This window comes from Polypterus senegalus, chromosome 9 (assembly GCF_016835505.1).
Source record: "Polypterus senegalus isolate Bchr_013 chromosome 9, ASM1683550v1, whole genome shotgun sequence".
Taxonomy (NCBI): Eukaryota; Metazoa; Chordata; class Cladistia; order Polypteriformes; family Polypteridae; genus Polypterus; species Polypterus senegalus.
In genome coordinates, this window is record NC_053162.1 from 89,619,018 (window position 1) to 89,639,492 (window position 20,475).

At 38.0% G+C, this 20,475-nt stretch overlaps 2 protein-coding genes across 2 annotated transcripts in view; one reads left to right on the forward strand and one right to left on the reverse strand.

Annotated features, from left to right (window-relative positions):
- LOC120535535 (Fanconi anemia group A protein) overlaps positions 1-5,031 on the reverse strand; it is a 129,838-nt gene extending 124,807 nt beyond the window's left edge. Inside the window, exons 1-2 of the mRNA XM_039763455.1 lie at positions 5,015-5,031; positions 4,759-4,894 (exon numbers count right to left, since the gene is read on the reverse strand). Coding sequence (XP_039619389.1) covers positions 4,759-4,846 — 88 coding nt within the window. The 5' untranslated portion in view covers positions 4,847-4,894; positions 5,015-5,031. The remainder of the gene's footprint in view (positions 1-4,758; positions 4,895-5,014) is intronic.
- A 4,522-nt stretch (positions 5,032-9,553) lies between these two features.
- The window catches only part of spire2 (spire-type actin nucleation factor 2), a 192,266-nt gene continuing 181,344 nt past the window's right edge, over positions 9,554-20,475 (forward strand). The window contains exon 1 of the mRNA XM_039763456.1: positions 9,554-10,159. Within this exon, the coding sequence (XP_039619390.1) occupies positions 9,862-10,159 (298 nt within the window). The 5' untranslated portion in view covers positions 9,554-9,861. The remainder of the gene's footprint in view (positions 10,160-20,475) is intronic.

Consider the following 20,475-nt stretch of genomic DNA (forward strand, 5'->3'; position numbering starts at 1 on the left):
GCCCATAGCCTAATTTGGTTTTAAATTTGTGCACACTAGAGTTTTAAATTTGATCTTACAGTATATTGATTGGAAGCCCAAACTTATAAATAAAAGGTCAAGAATAAATATTAGATTAGAATATTAGAACAATTTAGACGAGAACAGGCCATTTAGCGCAACTAAGCTCGCCAGTCCCATCCATTTAATTTTTCTAAAAAGACATCAAGTCTAGTTTTGAAAGTACTTACAGTAGGATCTTACTGTCTACCACACTACTTGGTGGCTTATTCTTTGTGTTAATAAAAACTTCCTAATATTTGTGTGGAATTTACCCTTAACAGGTTTCCAATTGTGTCCCCGTGCTCTTGATGAACTCATTTTAAAATAACAGTCACAATCTATTATATGAATTCCCTTCATAATTTTAAACACTTCAATCATGTCACTTCTTAATCTTCTTTTGCTTAAACTGAAAAGGCTCTGCTCTTAATCTTTCTTCATAATTCATCCCCTGTAGCCCTGTAATCATCCTAGTCGCTCTGCTCTGGACCTTTTCTAGCACTTCTATGTCCTTTCTTGTAGCCTGGAGACCAAAACTGCACACAGTACTCCAGATGAGACCTCACCAGTGCATTATAAAGCTTGAGCTGAACCTCCTTGGATTTGTACTCCACACATGTTGTATAACCCAATATTCTGTTTGCCTTCTTAATGGCTTCTGAACACTGTCTGGAAGTTGATAGAGTAGACTCCACTAGGACTCCTAAATCCTTCTTATTTACATCTCTATGTAAAACTGTTTCCCTGATGAGGCAAGCGAAGGACCGAGGAGCCCAGCCAAGAAGTCCACTTTCCAGCCACTTTGGTAGTTTGAAAACAAATTAGGATTGTGCAAAGTGCAGGATCAGCAAAAAAAGGCTACAATGCAACAGGACAGTTAACCAAGTAAAGCGTCACAACCAGCAGGGCAGTCCGCTAGGTAAACATCTCATCCAGCAATGCAGCACAGCAAGCAAAGGAACTCACCCAACAGGAGAACAAATGGAACAAAGCAGCCCACCAAAAGGAACAAAGCAGGCAATTAATCATACAAGGCCCAGTATGTAAACTATTCGTACAGTCAAGCAGCCCAACAAGCAAAGGGTGCTTGCCCAATGAAGATGCTAGACAAGTAATAAGACTCACTTAACAAAGCAGCTTGTGAAATAAGGCTACCCACTTTGAGAAAAAAAAATAACCATCCAGTGAGGAACACTGGAAAAAATCACTCACCCCATAAGGAGGTGTGAAGTCACTCCCCGATGTTGGGATTTGCTGACACAAACATGACAAAAGGGTGTGAGACCTCCTAAATTAATATTTAGGAAGGAACCTGGGTGAACCCAGAAAATGGCCATTAATAGGGAAGAGAAAGAGCTCAGCATTTAGAAAGAGAGAATAGTAATATGCACTGCGGTCACATACTCAAACAACCAATTTTAGCTACTTGAATGACCACAGAATATGTGGAGTCTGTATATTTGCATAAAAATTTTCCAGGAATTTTTGGTTTCCCCATACATTCCAAAGAAACTGTTAGGCTTTTGATGACTTTTAACTGGCATGGAGTAAATGAGTGCAAGTATGGTCTACATCCTATCCAGAGTGGGTTCCTATTTTGTTCCCAATGAAGGAAGGATTTGAATAAGGTTGAGGAATTCTGGATTGGACTAAGTGGATAAAGTTTACACGTCTGGTACCTTTAATAACTGGCTTATTAAAATCATAGACAAATGTTTTGTGTTTTATGTTAACTATGTGTAAACATTTAGGCTTGTAAATGAAACTGTCAGTTTATATCATCCACTTAATCTAGACCAGTGTCATGAAGGGGGTTAGATGGGGTGGAGCAATTCTCAGCTAGCACACAGTGAGGCAAGGCAAGAGCAAACCCTGGACAGGGTACACACTCACAAATACATACACATACATGTGCAATACAAACATTTAGAAAGATGTTATCATGTAAAAAATATATTTTTTCTTCCCATTAAATAAAAAGTAAAAGTAAAAAATGCTTACAAAGCACCTACGAAAACTTAATCTAAAAATTACTGTTAGACTAAACTGCAAAGATTATAATTAATTACATTTAAATTGCACTCTTCTAAAACTGGGAGCCACTTCAACCACCATTATGTGCAGCATTTACTTGGATGATGCAATGGCTGCCACTTTTGAACCAGTATATTCACCACACATTACCTACTATGTGGGGATGGGGTGAGTGAGATAGCCTATCAAAGATGGGGATGATTAGGGGGCCAGAATGGATGAGGCCACGGTGGGCAATTTAGCCAGGACATCAGGGGACATCTATCTGTCCTTAAACGATGCCTGGGAATCTTTTATATCGACAGAAAGTCATGACCTCAGTTTTACATCTCATCTGGAGGACACCACCATTTTTTCATCATAATGTCCCCATCACTGCACTGGGGCACTTGGATCCTCTACAATGCCATGGGATAAGCAAACCCTGCGGACTTCACCAACACCTCTTCCAGCAGCAACCCACACATTCCTGGTTGGTTCAACAATATCCAACTGCAGAGCTGTACAGCCATGTATCACTGCAGTTTCTTGGGGGAAGCACGGAACATAATGAAGTCTGAGAGCAGGAGGAGCAGACATCACCACAGGTGTTGAGAAGCAGTTATAGACCAGCAGATTTAGGAATGAAGTTAGGGTTACTGTGGTCAGCATGTAGTATAGACAGATACGATTAGAAGCAACTTAAGGTTAGGGGTTAACATTATTAAGGTTAAGTGTTTGTGTGGTTAGTGTGTATAGATGTGAGGTAACTTCACTTCTGTCTGAAACTGCTGTCTAGGGATGGGTGGATCGATACTAAAGTATTGAAGTTTCCGATCCTGACCTTTTAATTTAAACATTGATGTTTACATTAAAAAGTATTCATAAATCAATACATAATTTCAATGATATGCAAGTTTATTAGAAAGTATTTTTAAAAAAGCATTTGATGGTGAGATCATAAATATTAAATGTTTCATACAGTGTAAAATGGGAGCTACTTTTCCTACTGTGTTTTTCATCAACCAGCATTCACACTGGCAGCGCTGCGACCAACCAGCCAAAGAGTTGGAGCTGTGTATGTCAGGCAGTGGCAGAAAGAAAGCAAATCATTGTTTGGAGTTATTTTACTACACTGATTGAACAATAATGAAGCAATATGTGATACGTGTTAGAAGACCGCGCATTATTGAGGCAACACCACAAACCTAGTAAAACACATGAAAGTCAATCACGTTGCCCAATATGAGAGAGGTGATCAGAAGAAGGCATTGACATTCAGGATAAAAACGCCTGAAACGGCTGCCACAGGGCTGTAGTCTAATCTTAAACAAGCCTTCAAGAAAGGCAGGCAGTACCCCGGTATTGTTAGTATTGTAATCTGATGTGAGGTCGTTGCAATTGCTTGAATATAAAATAATTAAGGCCTGTTTTTAGTGACAACTGTATTATGTTTATAGCTTGATGGATTGACATACTTAGAACACATTTTCAAACTTTCTATATTTATTATATCCATTTTCTTTTGTGTAAAAAAAATAAAAAACTCGATATTAGCTTTACATTAGCCGGGTTATAAAAACAATACTAAAAGCAGTAGTCCCAAGCATTACCCAGGCAATGTTATAGTCGAGTCTTCTCTCACCTGTTGACATGCCGAACAATAATGCTGTCTTGTACAAAGCAGTCCAAGTGCACCCTCTTGACAGTGATATGAGCAGTGATGACGAAGTGAATCTGTCTTCAGGCAGTGAAATTGAAATGGACATTAAATCCGAATGTCACGCTTTCTTAGTATTTACAGCATCATTATATTATACTTCTGACTGTGTACTTTTTGAACTTTGCATGATTTACAGTAGAAAAAAAAGCCATTTTTTGAGCCAATAAATGCAATGCTGTTTATGTGTTTTTCAAGACAAAATGTAATGCCAATGCTTGTTGCTGTTCCACAGATTGTTTTCATGAATTAAATATGTTTAATTATTTCTGTTAAAAAGCAAGCAAAGAAGTCTGATCTTTGGTAATGTATGTAACAGTCTACTAATGCAAAGTCTTTAAAATGTAACTTTTTGATGTCCACACATACTGTAAGTTTTTATAGGAGCTTCACCACTCTTGCTGCATCAGTATTGGGATAGGTATCGGCAATATGCTGCTGGACTAAAACTGCTGTGACGTACAGTTAAAGAGTTGGATGCTTCTTGGTTCGTCTCCATCCAAGCACTGGCCAGGCCCAAAGATTTTTAGCATCAGGTGGTACAGCCAAAAATGGTTTTAATTTTAACCCAGTGGTCCACTTCACACAATGTAGACACTTACATACCCTGACTATTTAATGAAATGTTTTTTTTTTTTTAAATATAACTCGATAAAAAATAGCAGGCAAAAACAAACAAATAAAAAAACAGTAACAACCCCCACGTTCGTTGTCACATGGATCAGGCGGACAACAGGTTGTTTAAATACCGTTACACAAATCAAATGCTGGATAGACGATGATGCCAGGAAAGGCTCCCGACCTACAATAAGCTAACTGTATTAAGTAAAATAAATACGTTATTGTACAAAATACAAAGATTTCCTTAAGTTAACAATTCAATATTAAACAAAATAAACAAAAGCAGCTGCGAAAAATGAACCTTAAATTTAGTCGACCATATAATAACGGTTTATATAATTTGAGCAAACAATGCCACTCACCCAGTAATGCAGAAAAGCTTCGTTTTTGAGAAGCAACTGACTGGGAGCAAGTCCCGGATAAAAACGAGAGATCCCCAGACATCCTCATATATTGCGTGGTGCTTTCGCCAAATAGTAGTTTTTCAATAATGGCATGCTGAAAATGTAAAAGTAATTGTAACACAGAAGACAACTATAAGTATGTGAGAATATAAGGAATACCTGGCCTTTTACAGAATACTACTATTCCTAGATATTATTTGTAACAAGACATTACTTTGAGTGAAGAGAGGTAAAAAGATATTTACATACATATTTCCGCAGTGGGCGAGAACTTCCGCCTAACTTTGAGCCGATCGCGCTTTTGTGCCGATTGGCCAATGGATGAGACATTCCAGCTCCTGATTGGCTTCTCGCTGTCACAGGCCGTGCCTTACTTGTGGATCAGGTCCACGTGCAGTAACAAGTTAGTCTGCCGACTCATTGCTTCTACGACTTTTACTGTTTTCCTATTTTCGATTTTTTTTCCCCAGAGGGTAAACTTGGTAGGTCTCGACAGCATAATCAGGTAGCGAAATAAGCGACCTTTCGCGCTAAACATATTTCCTAAAAAGGTTTAATATGAACGCAGTACCAGAAGAACAAGTATTGGAATAAAAAGGAGCTCATTATGAGACACATTTCAAAACGCCATAGTTTGTCATTATTTAATATATATGTATGTATGTATGAGTATATATATATATATATATATATATATATATATATAATCACAAGGTACGTGGAAAAATAATAATTGTCTACCTTAGGTTCCATCAATGGACTAGCAAGGAACTCAAACAGACTCTTCACCTGCATGTTTAGAATCCTTTCCTGATTGAACAGCTTTAAGGAGTACAGAAATATTTCATATGAAGTCATGATTTTCATCCCAATTCCGCCATCAGGGTGTGGTACTTTTAATGTTAAAACAAAAGAAACACAGCTATATTTCTGTTTTAAGAAGCGGGATCACAATTCACTTTCATTATGTGAGTCACTGAAGTGTGCTACAGGTGTATTACTTGTAAAAGTAGGATATTTAAATTGGCTGCAATTATTGAAATCTTCCAGCTTTCACCCTCTGCCTTAAAAAAATCTTGGAAGTCAAAAATAAAATGTTAAACTTTCCCTCTCACGAAAATAATCTGTGTGCTAAAATATCATTTTGATTACAAAGAAGTATGTGTATGCAAGATAGATTGTATTTAAAAGCAAAGAAGTGTGTTTCTCTTTTGGGCATATGACACATGTTTTCAAATATTTGCCTTTTGCACCACCAGCACAAAAGAAAAGTATACCTTCCTGTTTAAACACGTGAAACATTATTTAAAAAAAATGTCCAATATGTCACACCCAAGAACAAAACATTCAGCAAAAGATTTCTGTAGCTGTAAAAACAACACGTGTGACCATAAAAAAGTACTATAAAAATACATACTTATTGTGCACAGCGGGTTTACAGTGAACATTCAGTAATGTTTTATCTAAATACTGGTCTATACACTGTACAAAAATTATATCCTCATTCATAGTATCTCTCCATACAGACTAACCCCACAATTTCCAGTCATGCTTATATGATTGTTCAGCTGTACTGCACCCCAGCTGAACCGTTTCCCATAGGTCAGCCTTCTCTGACCCAGGGGTCCCGTGAATATCACCCAGGCACCCCAACAGTCATCTTGCTTAAGGCACCAACTAACGATATATGCCTGAACCACTTACAGTAATTGGGTATGACCAGACTTGAGTTACAACATCTGCAAAAGGAAAAAATAACTTAACCATAGTTCTTCATGAAATGAAAAAAGGTTAAAAACACTAAATGTTTTTAATCCACTTTTTCATTTTTTCAGCCTATGACAGGAAGATAGAATGAGACATACCATTTCCTAATTGTATGGCATCAGAGACACTTGCTGCATGAAAGAGCTCCAAAAACGGTATGGCTCATGATTTCCTCAGTTCACGGAGTTCCTGCAGTATCATTCTTACACATTGTTATCCATGTCTTCATTCCATGTACTTCTTCTGTGTTACACTGATAGTTTGTGGGCTGAGACCTTTGAACAAACAGACAATCCTTCAAGATGTCTCTGCCATATAACTATCTTTTCACATTATATTTTATATAAATTGGTAGTTCAAAATATTCTGTGTGAGCTCATTACTGAATTGAACTATTGTAAATGCTTATTTATAGGTGTTTCAGCTTTCTTTGTTTATAAATATAAAATATCAAAGTATTTCACTTTCAAATCAAATGAGACATTCAGATGTCCATCCATCCACTAACCCACTGAATCCGAATACAGGGTCACGGGGGTCTGCTGGAGCCAATCCCAGCCAACACAGGAACCAATCCTGGGCAGGGTGCCAACCCACCGCAGGACACACACAAACACACCCAGCACACACTAGGGCCAATTTAGAATCACCAATCCACCTAACCTGCATGTCTTTGGATTGTGGGAGGAAACCGGAGTGCACCCATGCAGACACAGGGAGAACATGCAAACTCCACGCAGGGAGGACCCGGGAAGCGAACCCGGGTCTCCTAACTGCGAGGCAGCAGCGCCACCATGCCGCCCCATTCAGATGTTCTGTTTTTTAATATGAAATAATTCAATGTGATCACACATTACACTCTTAAAAACAAAGGTGCCAAAGTTGTTCTTCAGAGCAATACTATAGGGAAAATATTTTTGTTTGTCTAAAGAACCACTCACATTAAAGTGTTCTGTAAGTACCTTTATTTATTTAGAGTTGTAGCAAGTTCCATAAATAACCATGAACAGATGATAACAGATTTGTGAAATACCAATGACATCACGATTTTAAAAGGAATCCTTCTGCATACAATAACGTATAAAACAGAGTAAAAAATTGTGATGATATGAATGAAGAAATATAGCAACTGCAAATACCAACATATAGACTTCTCATAGCTTTTTAAATAAGCTGTCTTTTGAGGAAGTTTCCAGACAGTTGTCTGATGTAGACTGATACTGGACTTCTTGTGGCAGTGAAACTTGTACCGGAGGAAGCAGAAGAGACAGAGCTGATGAGTTGAGAAAGGAAGTGATGTCCAGTCTCCTCAGGCAAACAAATTTGTGTTAAAGGATATGTCACACCCAAATCCCTCCCTATAAATATCTCAATTGGACCCAAACCTTGCAACACGTCTCATGCTCACGTGTTTGACACAGACTAGGTTCAGGTTTTCTTGATCTGTCAGTAGCCTGCTAGGTAGTCTACTATACATTAAAGATCCATGTTTTGTCCATATTTTAGGAATATTTTTTAAAGCCCAAACAACCAATTTCATATGCAAAGAACCCTTCCCAGAATGAAATGCTTCTTTTTCAAGCAAAGATTCCAGGCGGAACCATACAACCTACTGTAGTAAAGAGCTATTTTAGAAAAATATTTTTAGGAGTGTATGAAGCTACACTTTATGACACATATATTTCTAATTCACTTTTGTACTGTCGATATAAAAAATCTATCTATCCATCCATCAATCCATTTTCTGAACCCAAGGCCATACTAACATACATATTGTGACCAGCAGGGGGTGCCACCAAACCCCCAAACCCTGAGACACAACTAATTAGTACTGTTCTGGGTTCAAACAGAAGATATTTTTATTTTACAATACCTTCACAAACCTCCAAATCCCTTTAAACAACAGGGTAATACAATATATTCTCTTGTCTCCTTCCACACCTCCCACTTAGTCTCATCCGTGCTCCCGACTTTGACTGCTCATGCAGGAAATTCGGCTTCTTTTATGCCAGACCCAGGAGTATTTCCTTGGCTGCAGCATTGCACACTGGAAGCACTCCTGAATCAGGCAGAAGCCCTTCAAAGAAGCTTTAACAATCTCCTGCAGCTCTGGTGGCACACAAGATCCCCTACAGCTCTGGTAGCATGCAAGATCCCATACAGGGCTGTTCAATGGGACTACAATTGCCAGCCTGCCCAACGAGTATCAATATGGGAGTACCACCAGGAGGATGCTACCATCGTGTGCATGGGGGAAAACATAACTCCTGGGAGCAGCCACCTTCTGTCCTTCCAAGTGCTCTACCCATCCTGGCAAGGGTCTGGCACTCCACCTTGCTGGGAAGCTGGAGCATCCTTGTCCTTCCATTACAGCCTTCCACCCTGGCAAAGAACCTGCTTCCATCCTCGTTGGGACACCAGTTCATCCAACCTAGCACTCACAACATTTTTAGGAATATACGACGAAAGTAAAGGCATGAAAAAACTTACAGGCAGATGGGGAGAATGTGTAAACTCAACAAAGACACTAGCCAGGGATCGAATCTGGGTGCCTGCAGCAGGACACTGCGATTTTGCCTTTTTGCATTAACAAGTAATTGATGTAAAATATTCATTCAAAGCAAGCATGATTCCTGAACAGGGCACTTGACTACATTAATGTTTTCCACAACAAAAAAAATAAGTATAATACTATTACATTCTCTATGGTTATATGGCAAAGAAAAAGAACAATATGTTATGACAAATAAAAAGGACAATATGTTGTGTATGTCATATGTCATTTATGAATACAGTTAATCCAAACAGGTGACACATACCTCCTTATAACTAATCAAAACAGGTGACACTTATAGCTCCTTACTTTTTACAAAACTTCATTACACAAAATGATCTCAAGGGCCTCAGTTGGCATTGAGAAGAATAGAATTCTGTCGTAGTGATGCTTAGGCCTTCATTTTCAGAAATTGAGGCTTCCTTTACGTCCTTGCTTCATGTTGTACAATTAATGGTAATAAAATAATTTGAACTTTGTTCTTAAAGGGCGCTGCAGCATTCCGTACCTGTCCCAAACTCTGCGTGCTTAAGGGCCCACCCTGAAAGTTTGCTTATGAATACGCGGTGGGCGTGGCTCCAGCCTGGACTTGCCCTTTTCCCAGCAGTCTTCCATTGACATTTCAGCAGATCAAAGCCAGCATTCATTGCTGTTATGGAAACACGAACCTGCCTTCCCAAGGATTCTTGAAAGGGAGATCATGGCCCAGCGGTTGTCGGAATAATGGGGCAGAAGCAGAAATGGCCGGATCAGGGAGCGGTAGCAACGACAGCAACACGACAGTGTCTCCGCAAGACCGAGCTGAGGTTCGGGACCCGTCCGATCCAAAGGAGCTGTCCCTAGAAGAAGTGCTGAAATCGTACGAGCAGCCCATCAACGAGGAACAGGCATGGGCAGTGTGCTACCAGAGCTGCCGCGGACTGAGTCAGCTCCTCCCGGGAGTGAAGCAGGTCGGCTTTATGCGAGTAAAGGATCCCGGGTCTATCTTGTTACACAAAGACGGGACCGTCTCCTTATTAGAGGAGCAAAGCCTGCAAGGTGAGGCTCTCTCGGCTCTCTGTTCTGTGTCAAACGCCATTACGGGATTCGACTGATGTTTTCTATACTAAAACAGACGTACACTCTAATGTACATTTAACAGACAGAAAAGCTCCTGTTTAATTTACACAGCAATTCCATTGTCACGACACTAAATGCAATCTAAATAAATTTCATCCTGCTTTATATACCTAGTATTTATTTACCTGCACTGCACTGTTTGTTTACCTACACTACACACACAAACATAGTCCGCTAGGAAACATCTACTATTCACCAGATTTTGTTTTAAAGATTGTTTAATAATACGCAGACAGGCAGTCCGAATACGGCATGTAGAGGAATCTTAGTTTCCAGTCCCACTCCAGACACATTAAGTTGTATGTTCGCAACTTATTTATAGTCATTTGGTGCTTTTGTATTTGACTACTCCACCACAACCACTGATAATCAGTCATGAAACGGGCAGGTTTACAGAGGCAGGGCTAATTAGAGCACTTTGTACTGTACTTCAATTAGTCGGATTTGCATATTTATTTTGCATCATGCTTGATCAATTAGTTAGTTTTAATTTTGTCCAGCTTATTTTATATTTCAACATTATTCTAAAGGCAAATGATAAAAAATGAAATGACATTAATATTATTTCCCACGGGCAGCATATATTACTAATTGCACCTAATTTTTATGTACATTTTACGCGAGACTAAGCCCTCTTAGTTACCACTGAGAGTCTTAAACTGGTTATTGCGTTATGGTGTAGGTATTGTTTGGATCGAGTAGGTGTTCGTCCAATAACGATTAATATAAGTTGTGATGTTTCATTTACAGTTTTAGACCCCGACTTGGGTGCCTTTTTCATGGATTTTGCATGCCTTCTTCGAGTCCGTGTTCCTTCCTCACGGTATAGCTACGATGTTTGGGGGATTGACAACAGTGCCGCCAATTGCATGTCAGGAAACGACAGCGATTCCCGTGATCCAGCAATGGATATAGTCATTTTAAAATCGCAATAAAATTTACCAGTGCAGAATGGTAATCTATTCTAGCCTTTAAAGTATTCGCCCGACTTCCGAAAACATACCATATAATTTTCTTAAATACTACATTTCACACTTATGACTTGTCCTATGTCATTGGGCCTTTGGTAATGTTTATTATGTAAAAAGTTTTAGTCATGTAATTAGAGAAACATTATAATACTAGTTCATATTATTATAGACGACACTGTGACGCAGTGCTTAGTGTTACTTCAGCTACTTCAGCCAGCAGATTTTAGTACCAATCCCAAACCCTGACAAGTTATGTTTGGGTCTCGCACGTTATCGTCGCGCGTGTTTGGGTAATTTAAAGCTGAGTGAGAGCAGTTAATGGAATGATGAGTGCGCGACAGCACTGTTAGGTTACGGCTCTCATCCTCTCCTGTATTCTTTCACTGCGATGACCTGGAGTCCCATTCTAGACCTCCCAGTACCAAGCCTGACCTGTGGCTCAGAATGGTAAAGAAGCCTGACTTGTGCCCCTGAGACCTTCCTCATTGTAGCTCCAGGCAATACTCAGTATTACTAATCATTCAATAATAACTATTCTTTTAATTTACTATGAGTATTTATTTTCATACTGGTGTTAAACTCAAATCAAATTGCATCTGTTCAGAATGATATAAATAGAAGTAGAGAGGAAGGAAATCCTTCTAACAATCTCTTGCGCTTCTTGTCCTTGGAGGTTTCGACCTTTTAATATTTATTATTAATCATAATGTGCATTTTCATGTTGAATTTAATAAGAACCTTTTGAGATGTAAGTTTACAGGTGGTCACTGTCTAATGTTTGAAATATTTTCAATGTCTAAGTAATTATATTGAAAAGTAATAGACTTTGGACCTCAAACCCTAAGATTGTGGGTTCAAATCCTGCTGCTGACATTGTATGACTATGAGCAAGTCACTTCAACTGCCTATGCTCCAAATGAAAAAAAAAAAAAAATTGGTGTAAGTTGCCTTGGATAAAGATGTTAGTCACATAAGTAAATAATGATAAAAATAATAGTAAAGTATACATTCAGGGCGGCACAGTGGCGCAGTGGGTAGTTTGCTTCCTGGGTCCTCCCTGTGTGGAGTTTGTATGTTCTCCCCGTGTCTGCGTGGGTTTCCTCCAGGTACTCCGGTTTCCTCCCACAGTCCAAAGACATGCAGGTTAGGTGCGTTGGCGATTCTAAATTGTCCCTAGGGTGTGCTTGGTGTGTGTGTGTGTGCCCTGCGGTGGGCTGGCGCCCAGCACGGGGTTTGTTTCCTGCCTTGTACCCTGTGTTGGCTGGGATTGGCTTCAGTAGACCCCTGTGACCCTGTAGTTAGGATATAGCGGGTTGGATAATGGATGGATGGATGGCTTTTTCTGACATCCCACCCAAAAATGTGCAGGCTAAAATTGCAGACTTTTGTAAACAGGCTTAGCCTCAGTGAGTGTGCCTTGATAAAGGTAATAGATAACAGGTTCCAGCTCTTTGTGACCCTAGAATGGATCTTTTAACTAGGTTCATAATAAAGTTGTAGGCACAGATATGGGAGTTTATATGTAAATTGTTAGAAGAAGTAATCTGCAATACACAAAGACCTGCTTCTAAATTACTATTTTATGGAGCAAAAGAAACTGATCGAATTATTACTAATGTGTTGAAACACTTGCCTATCATTTGTGTAATTAGTTCCCACATTGAATGTGCTTGCACCTTATTTTCAAGTATTACATCATTCACTGATTGTTTGATTAATTTCAAATATCCTAGTGAGTCAAGGAAAGAGATAATCCTACTTGTTTACTTTAAAACATTAAGGCGTTGTTGTTAGGCAAACATTAAGAAACAGGACAGGAGTTTAATAGTGCAGATGGATGTTGTTTTTAATATGTAGATTTATAGTATATTTTTTTGTAGCGTTTTTACCTTTTTTTTTTTTTTTTACAATTTTCCAGTTTCCCACATGTCTAAAACTTTCCAAATTACTGTTGAACAGCAAAACAAGTTGATGAAATTATTTTTATAGATTTCCCACAAAACCTAATTATCCATAGCCATTTATTTGTGGGCACCAAGTCAGAACCACTCCTAGTAGCAACAGGCATAATGCAGGAGTCATCTGTGAATACAATGAGGAGACAAAACAGAGCACAATCACTCCAAAACACACGCACTCATACTGGAGAAAACATACATTTGTCATAAACTCCAACATTATATCTTCGGACTGTGGAAAAAAACCCACATGAATGTAGAAGAAGAAGCAGACATCCTGAGCAGAAACCTGACATTGTAAGGTTGCAATGCATCCCGCTGTACAATTATGCCAACTCATCCCATGATACTCATTAAATTCACAAAGGTGTTTTTCATGCATTGCACTGAATAATGAGTATTTACAATGAAAAACTTCCACGTTTAAATACAAGTAATTAAACAAAATGAGAAATATATGGATTAAATTAGAATTTGATTGAATCAGGATTAGACACATCTGTAAAAAAGCATGATGGTCTCATTAAAGAGTAAGATTTCATTTGTTAAAAAGAGAACTATGTTTAATCCTTTGAGGTTGTCCATCCATCCATTATCCAACCCTCTATATCCAAACTACAGGGTCACGGGGGTCTGCTGGAGCCAATCCAGGGCGCCAGGCAGGAAACAAACCCCGGTCAGGGCGCCAGCCCACCGCAGGGCATGCACACACACACACACACATCAAGATCACACTAGGGACAATTTAGAATTTCCAATGCACCTAACCAGCATGTCTTTGGACTGTGGGAGGAAACCGGAGTACCCGGAGGAAACCCACGCAGACACGGGGAGAACATGCAAACTCCAAGCAGGGAGGACCCGGGAAGCTGAACTGAACCTGGGTCTCCTAACTGCGAGGCAGCAGCGCTACCCACTGCGCCACCGTGCCACCCCCTTTGAGGTTGTTATAAGGCAAAATGAAGAACTTCATTCATTTAAAGAGATAATATTTTGAAAAGCAAAAATAAGTTCAAATCATAGCTGTAGCTTCAGACAGGGGATAAACTTTTTGTACATACAGTACATCAGCAAGGGCAAATGTAGGGCTACCATATTATAGCAATGACGGGCTCATTAAAGTAGTCAATTTATTAGAATTCTTGAAGCAATCAACTTGAAGCATTCAACTTTGATTGTCATTTTGTGAGACTGAAGCCGATCAAACAAGAACTTACAGCTATAAAAGACCATTAAAGGCACAGATTTTTGAATTTAAAATCACAGAAACTAAATTAAGAATAAATCCTCTGGCTGTTTACTTATCTTGGTCCTTATGTTTTCTGTTTTCATTGCATTTTTGCCTTTAATGAAAGAATAATCTGATAAAATAAAATGGCATATGCAGGTATTAGACTGTAGTCTGAACTCTAAGTCTTGCGTCAGCATGTCTGCATAAACTGGTGTAATCTACTGAATGTTTATGCCCTTGGATCCATAGAAGAGAGAAGCATTCTTAATCCTCTAGTGAAGCACTCATTTAGAAGTCAAATGCACTGCAGGCCCATTGTTGGATCACTAGGCAATCAGCTCAAGTGATCCCATACAATGTGGCCACTCCAGTTCTTTGCTACTCACATTTCTCACCTAGACAAAAGGAAAATGTGTAAACTCCAACATCGAGCAGCACTATTCAAACCCAAGATTCTTCACCAGCAGCACTGCCCACTAGGATGCTCACTGAGATGTTTGCATCAAAGTAACATACAATTAAATAACAGACAGAAATTACCATGATAAATGTTATTAACCCCAATCATTCGTCTGTCTTGCTAGCTGCCTTTTTCCTGGTAAAAGTTGCAGGAAAGTGGAGAAAATCCTCTCAGAAATATGTGCAAGAAAGGAGCACAACTAGTAAGGCTCACTTGTCCATGGTATTGCATACTCAACGGACATCTACACTGAGTTAATGTGAAGTTATTAATTAATCTAATCTAATCTAATTCTCCTAACTTTTGAGAGAAAGCCAAACTCATCTGATGGACATCTACGCAACAAACCAGACTGTATGGCAGATTACACAGAGTTAGCCAAGGTTAGGTTTTTTTGCTGTAAAGAGGCAAAATTACAGTATAATCTAATTCATGTAAAAAAGTAATATTAAACACATTCTTCTAGCTGTCTTGACAGTTTTTGCCCAGCTTAGTGCCATACACATTCAGAGGGCAGACATCACATAGAGCTACAACCCCGAATATGGCATTTCAAAGTACTTAGTTCATTTTGCATTTATAGTTCAGAAGATCACATGTTAGAAAGTACAGTAGTTAGCACTGATTCTTCATAGCTCCATCATCCTAAGTTCAAATCACTTGATTTCTCTGTATGTGGAGTTTGCATATTCTCCCTGTACCTACATGGGCTTTTCTTAGAGCTCTCCTATTTTCCTTCAAAATCTCAAAAATTGTTTTAATTTAAGACTCTAAGTTGGCTTATTGTGATTGAATGTATGGGTATCAGTGTGCCCTGCAACCTAAGGATGAACCCCAAATCCATGTGCCCCTGGTCCTGATAAGACATCAGACCCCCCCCCCCCCCCAACAATCCTTTTGCTCGCCACAATCAGCCTATAGACATGCCGAGTAACACTGCATCATTGAAAGAGACGTCAGGGACTGTTTATACTTACAGGACATCAGACAAAATATAATACCTTTATTATACCAGATAAGAAGATAGCACAGCAGTAATTTACACTGGGATTTGCATGCTTTATATTAAAGACTAGCAACTGGGGAAAAACAGATTAGCCTTTACACGCTTTGCATTCAGCTATGCTGAAAACCCCTCAATAACACAAATTGGAAATGACACAATCATAATTTGGCTGCTTTCCTTCCCCACAAGTGATCACAACAACCACAGTCTCTACTTAACCTGAAATAAGATTGTCCTTGCTAAAGTCAAATGAATGGTGCAATACTAGATTTTGCTGACGTGCAACATGCATTACTGCAGCTGCAGACACTCACAAGCTGTGCTCTAAACATACAGATACAAACAATAACGTTATAGCCATCAACATTATTTCTGTTTAATATCCTAAACTCAGTCAAACAATATAGGCCCCATCAGCTCTCACCAGGTCTAAATACAGTAGTAAACAGAAGTAGAGAAGGGGGTCCAAAATCCTTTTCCCCCACAGCTTCCAAGTCTTAATTGGTTTAATTTTAATGAGTGGTCCCCACTGAACTGTAGGCCCAACAGAGTCCAGATATGCCTGAAATGGTTTAGCACCTTCTCCAGGGCTGGGTTCTGCCTTGTGCCTGACCCTGAATTAAATTAAGAGGGTTTGATAACAGATGAATGAAGCTAAACCCAGGAGCCACAATTACTATAATCCTACCAACTGCCCCATGTACTATTATAATTACAATAGGATTGTTATGCATACAAAAATGATTAAATTGTAACGCATAATAATTGTGACAGTGCGATGCATTATTTACTGTGTCATCTACCATTGATAGTTCTGTCCCAGAAGTTTTAACGTACTTATCAAGTAACCCCATTATAACTTTAGTCTTCATCAAAAAGACAAATCTGAAATCTGATACAGTGACCATAAAACTGCAGGAATAGTCTAACTAGACCAACTCTGCAGGGAAATTAATGGCATAGTAAAAATTATTTATAGGTGTACAGTTTGAAGTCCAACTATTATAGATTTTAATTGCATATTATAATTAACAAATTAAAATTTAAGGAAATAAATCTTTCCAAAATGAAAAAATGCACTTGTTTTGGTGTGCACATTTCTATCTTGGTGAAAAAAAAAACTCATGGCACACAGTGCATTACTCGTTCATCCACACTCTTCTTTAATGGTAACACTTAATGGTTGTGTAGTTCCTCATAGAACTATTGCTTGACAATGAACCATTTCATTCTGTGAAGGTTCTCTGCATATGAAAGTGGGTCTTTGGGCTTTGAAATGGTTACTAATATGTGGATGAAACAGAAATCTTTAAAGTATAGTAGACTACCTGGTAGGATACAGACAGATCATGAAAACCAGAACTGGGGCTATTTTAGCAAATGCAGCAAGAGTCATTTTAAATTCAATTACCCATTGGTATTTCTATTCATGGTTATTTATGGAGTCTGTTATGTATCTAAATAAATAAAGGCCTTTTCTGGAACCTTCTGGAGAATTATGCGTTTGAGAAACAAAATTGGCTCTCCTATGGCCTTGCTCTGAAGAACCACTTTGGCACCTTGATTTGTAAGGGTGCGCCCTCTTTGTGAACAGTTCAGCTGTTCTTCAGTTAAGCTGTTTGAATCTACTGTAATTCCTGTCAACTTCAGATTTAACTGTTTGAATCTACTGTAATTCCTGTCAACCACAGATTTAAAGTGGGAACCAAGCCATCAAAGGCCAGATAAACAAATGAATTCACCTCATTAAAATAGGCATGGAATCATAAATTAATTTATCTAAGTCTGTTGGAGTTGGGAGAAAGGTAGAGTAACTGGAGGAATACAACATGCATGTGAGAATATACAAACTCAGCAACCTGCCTGAAAATCAAATTTGGCTCCCATAATTATTTAGTAGCATCATTAGCCACTATATGGCCATACAGACGCAGACCATTACTATATACTATATGTGTGTGTGAGCGATTTTAAAATGTCTAAATAATCTATTGAGGCCCTAGAATGATACCACCTCTCTTTTGTGCATTCCAAATTTTTCATCAATACTGTCTGTACATGTTGTGAAGGATGGCAGGGGTGAACTGGCATCTCAGCTGGGATGAACCCTGTACCTTTACCTGGCAGAGAGGCCAGTATAGTGGAGGGACAGGGTCTGTATGCTAAATGGCAGCATTCCAGGACTAGCACATGCATACACACACCTACAGAGTATGCTGGGAACTGTAGTCTCATGAGGTAGCCCTTCTTGGTTTTGTGGGTACTGCTAGGGGAGCTGCAGGGAATGACTGTCCCTACTTTGTGGGGCTCTCTGGGAAAGAGTGGAAGGAGAGAACACCGAAGAATTATATGTTGTACTGTGCTGTGTTGGATTGACTGAAAGAAGCATATTAAAGTACTCTTTCAAATTAAATAATTTTATATGAACTTGTGGTGCCTCAATTGTACCTGGGGGTTGAGGGCTCTGATAAACCCCCTAGTGGCAACACTGTCTACCTTATGTTTTAAATTGCATAGGAAAATAGACTACTGTAGTAAAAAAAGCCCTGCAGTAACACAAACACTTTGTTAGTTATGGATAGCATAGTGTCTTGACTTAGGCAGAAATGTTCTAGATGAGCAATTCATAATATTTTCTTTTGTAAAATGAAGGCAAGTGTATAAAATATACTGTAAGTTGATGTTCCTGCCTACTATGTATGTATTTATTTATTTATTTATTTTTTTTGGAATGAACAGATACCTATGTTCCACTACTCAGTTTTGTTGCATTTTATGTGAAAATGAAATGATAAATCTCCTGCTGTGCTTCCCTCATTATGTCATTGCTTTTTCTGGCAAGTTACATGAAAGAACCAGAAGGAGGTGGGATTCTGGCGTAAAGTTCATGCAAGTTGTTAGAGACTTCTTTAAGTGTGAGTAAACAAAGATAAAAATGATACTACAACACAAAACTCTGTTGTGTCCAAGTTATAATAGGAAGCAAATGCCTGGAAAAAAAAGTCACTACACTGCATATGTGTGAGTTATTGTGACGAGGCAAAGTGGACTCATATCGCAGTCATAATCCAGAGAAGAACAAGTAAAGATTGAAGTGAACTCATTATCAATAAATAAGTTGTTCATGTATGTTGAGACTGAATAACAAAATAGCAGAAAAAAGAAAGAGAAATAATACAATCAGTGAAAAAGAAACATAATCTTACACACAATATGTTTTGAGCTACTCTTCTGCTAACAGCTTAATTGCTGAAGGTGCAGATGATCTATTGCATCTTATTGTTTGCATTCAGCATTGCATAACATACTCGTGGTAAATAAAACTTAGATGATATTCATAGATTTAAAAAATAAAAATACATCTACTGAAACAGAGAATTGATTGACTGAGCCACATCCTTCAAATAGTTGATAATCAGTTAAGATTTTCTGATTGTGCCCTTTCTACAGTTAAGAAATTTCAACAAAGTTCACCTCATAAATGATATCGATGTCAGTTTCTGAATTCTATAAATGTTCAATAAATTTATTCATTGGTCTGTGCTGCGTTTTTTGGAAATGTGTGTTTGAGATAACATTAGTCCACAACACATGAGATTAATCCAGTTCAGTAAGTGGAGTCACAGGGGTTGATGAAGTGTCTGAAGAACAGACCTTACTTTATAAAATGTCAATTAGAACTGGAATGACCCTCCTATTCATTCTCCCTCTTTAAATTCCATTTTAGCAACTTGACAAGGGTGTTCTTGCTTTAATTTACATATACAAGTTAGCTTAAAGAGTCTTAAATTGTACTGGATTCATGAAGCAGTTTTTTAAATGTTACAGATGTATAGTTTTTGTATTCAAGCAGTTTGCATGCAAATCAGGTTTTCTGCATTCTATTTAACCCAAGTGAACACTGTGATTATAGAAGGCCTTTTCTAATATTTTAAGTATTTCAGACAAATTAATATTTATATATATTACACACATATATATATATATATATATATATATATATACAATTTTTGCTGAGAAATGCCTTTGTTTTGTTTGTTACAAATGTGAGAAAAATATATTTCAGTATGCGAATTTCCCCTTGGGATTAATAAAGTATCTATCTATCTATTCATGAAGCAGCTTTTTAAATGTTACAGATGTATAGTTTTTATATTCAAGCAGTTTGCATGCAAATCAGTTTTTTTGCATTCTATTCAACCCAAGTGAACACTGTGATTATAGAAGGCCTTTTCTAATATTTTAAATATTTCAAAGAAATCATTATATATACATTTTTGCTGAGAAATGCCTTTGTTTTGTTTGTTACAAATGTGAAAAAAATACATTTCAGTATGTGAATTTCCCCTTGGGATTAATAAAGTATCTATCTATCTATCTATCTATCTATCTATCTATCTATCTATCTATTTCACAAATATATTGACATTTTACATTTTGTTAACACATTTTTTATACAGTAATAATACAGTAATAATTTAAATACAGTAATTAAATTAGGAAGGTTCAAAAATATTTAAAACAGCAAATAATAAAAGAAAAGTACATGTGTTATGCACTTCTGTTACTTAAAATGTAACTTTTGGTGGCACAGTGTTTAGCGCTTTTT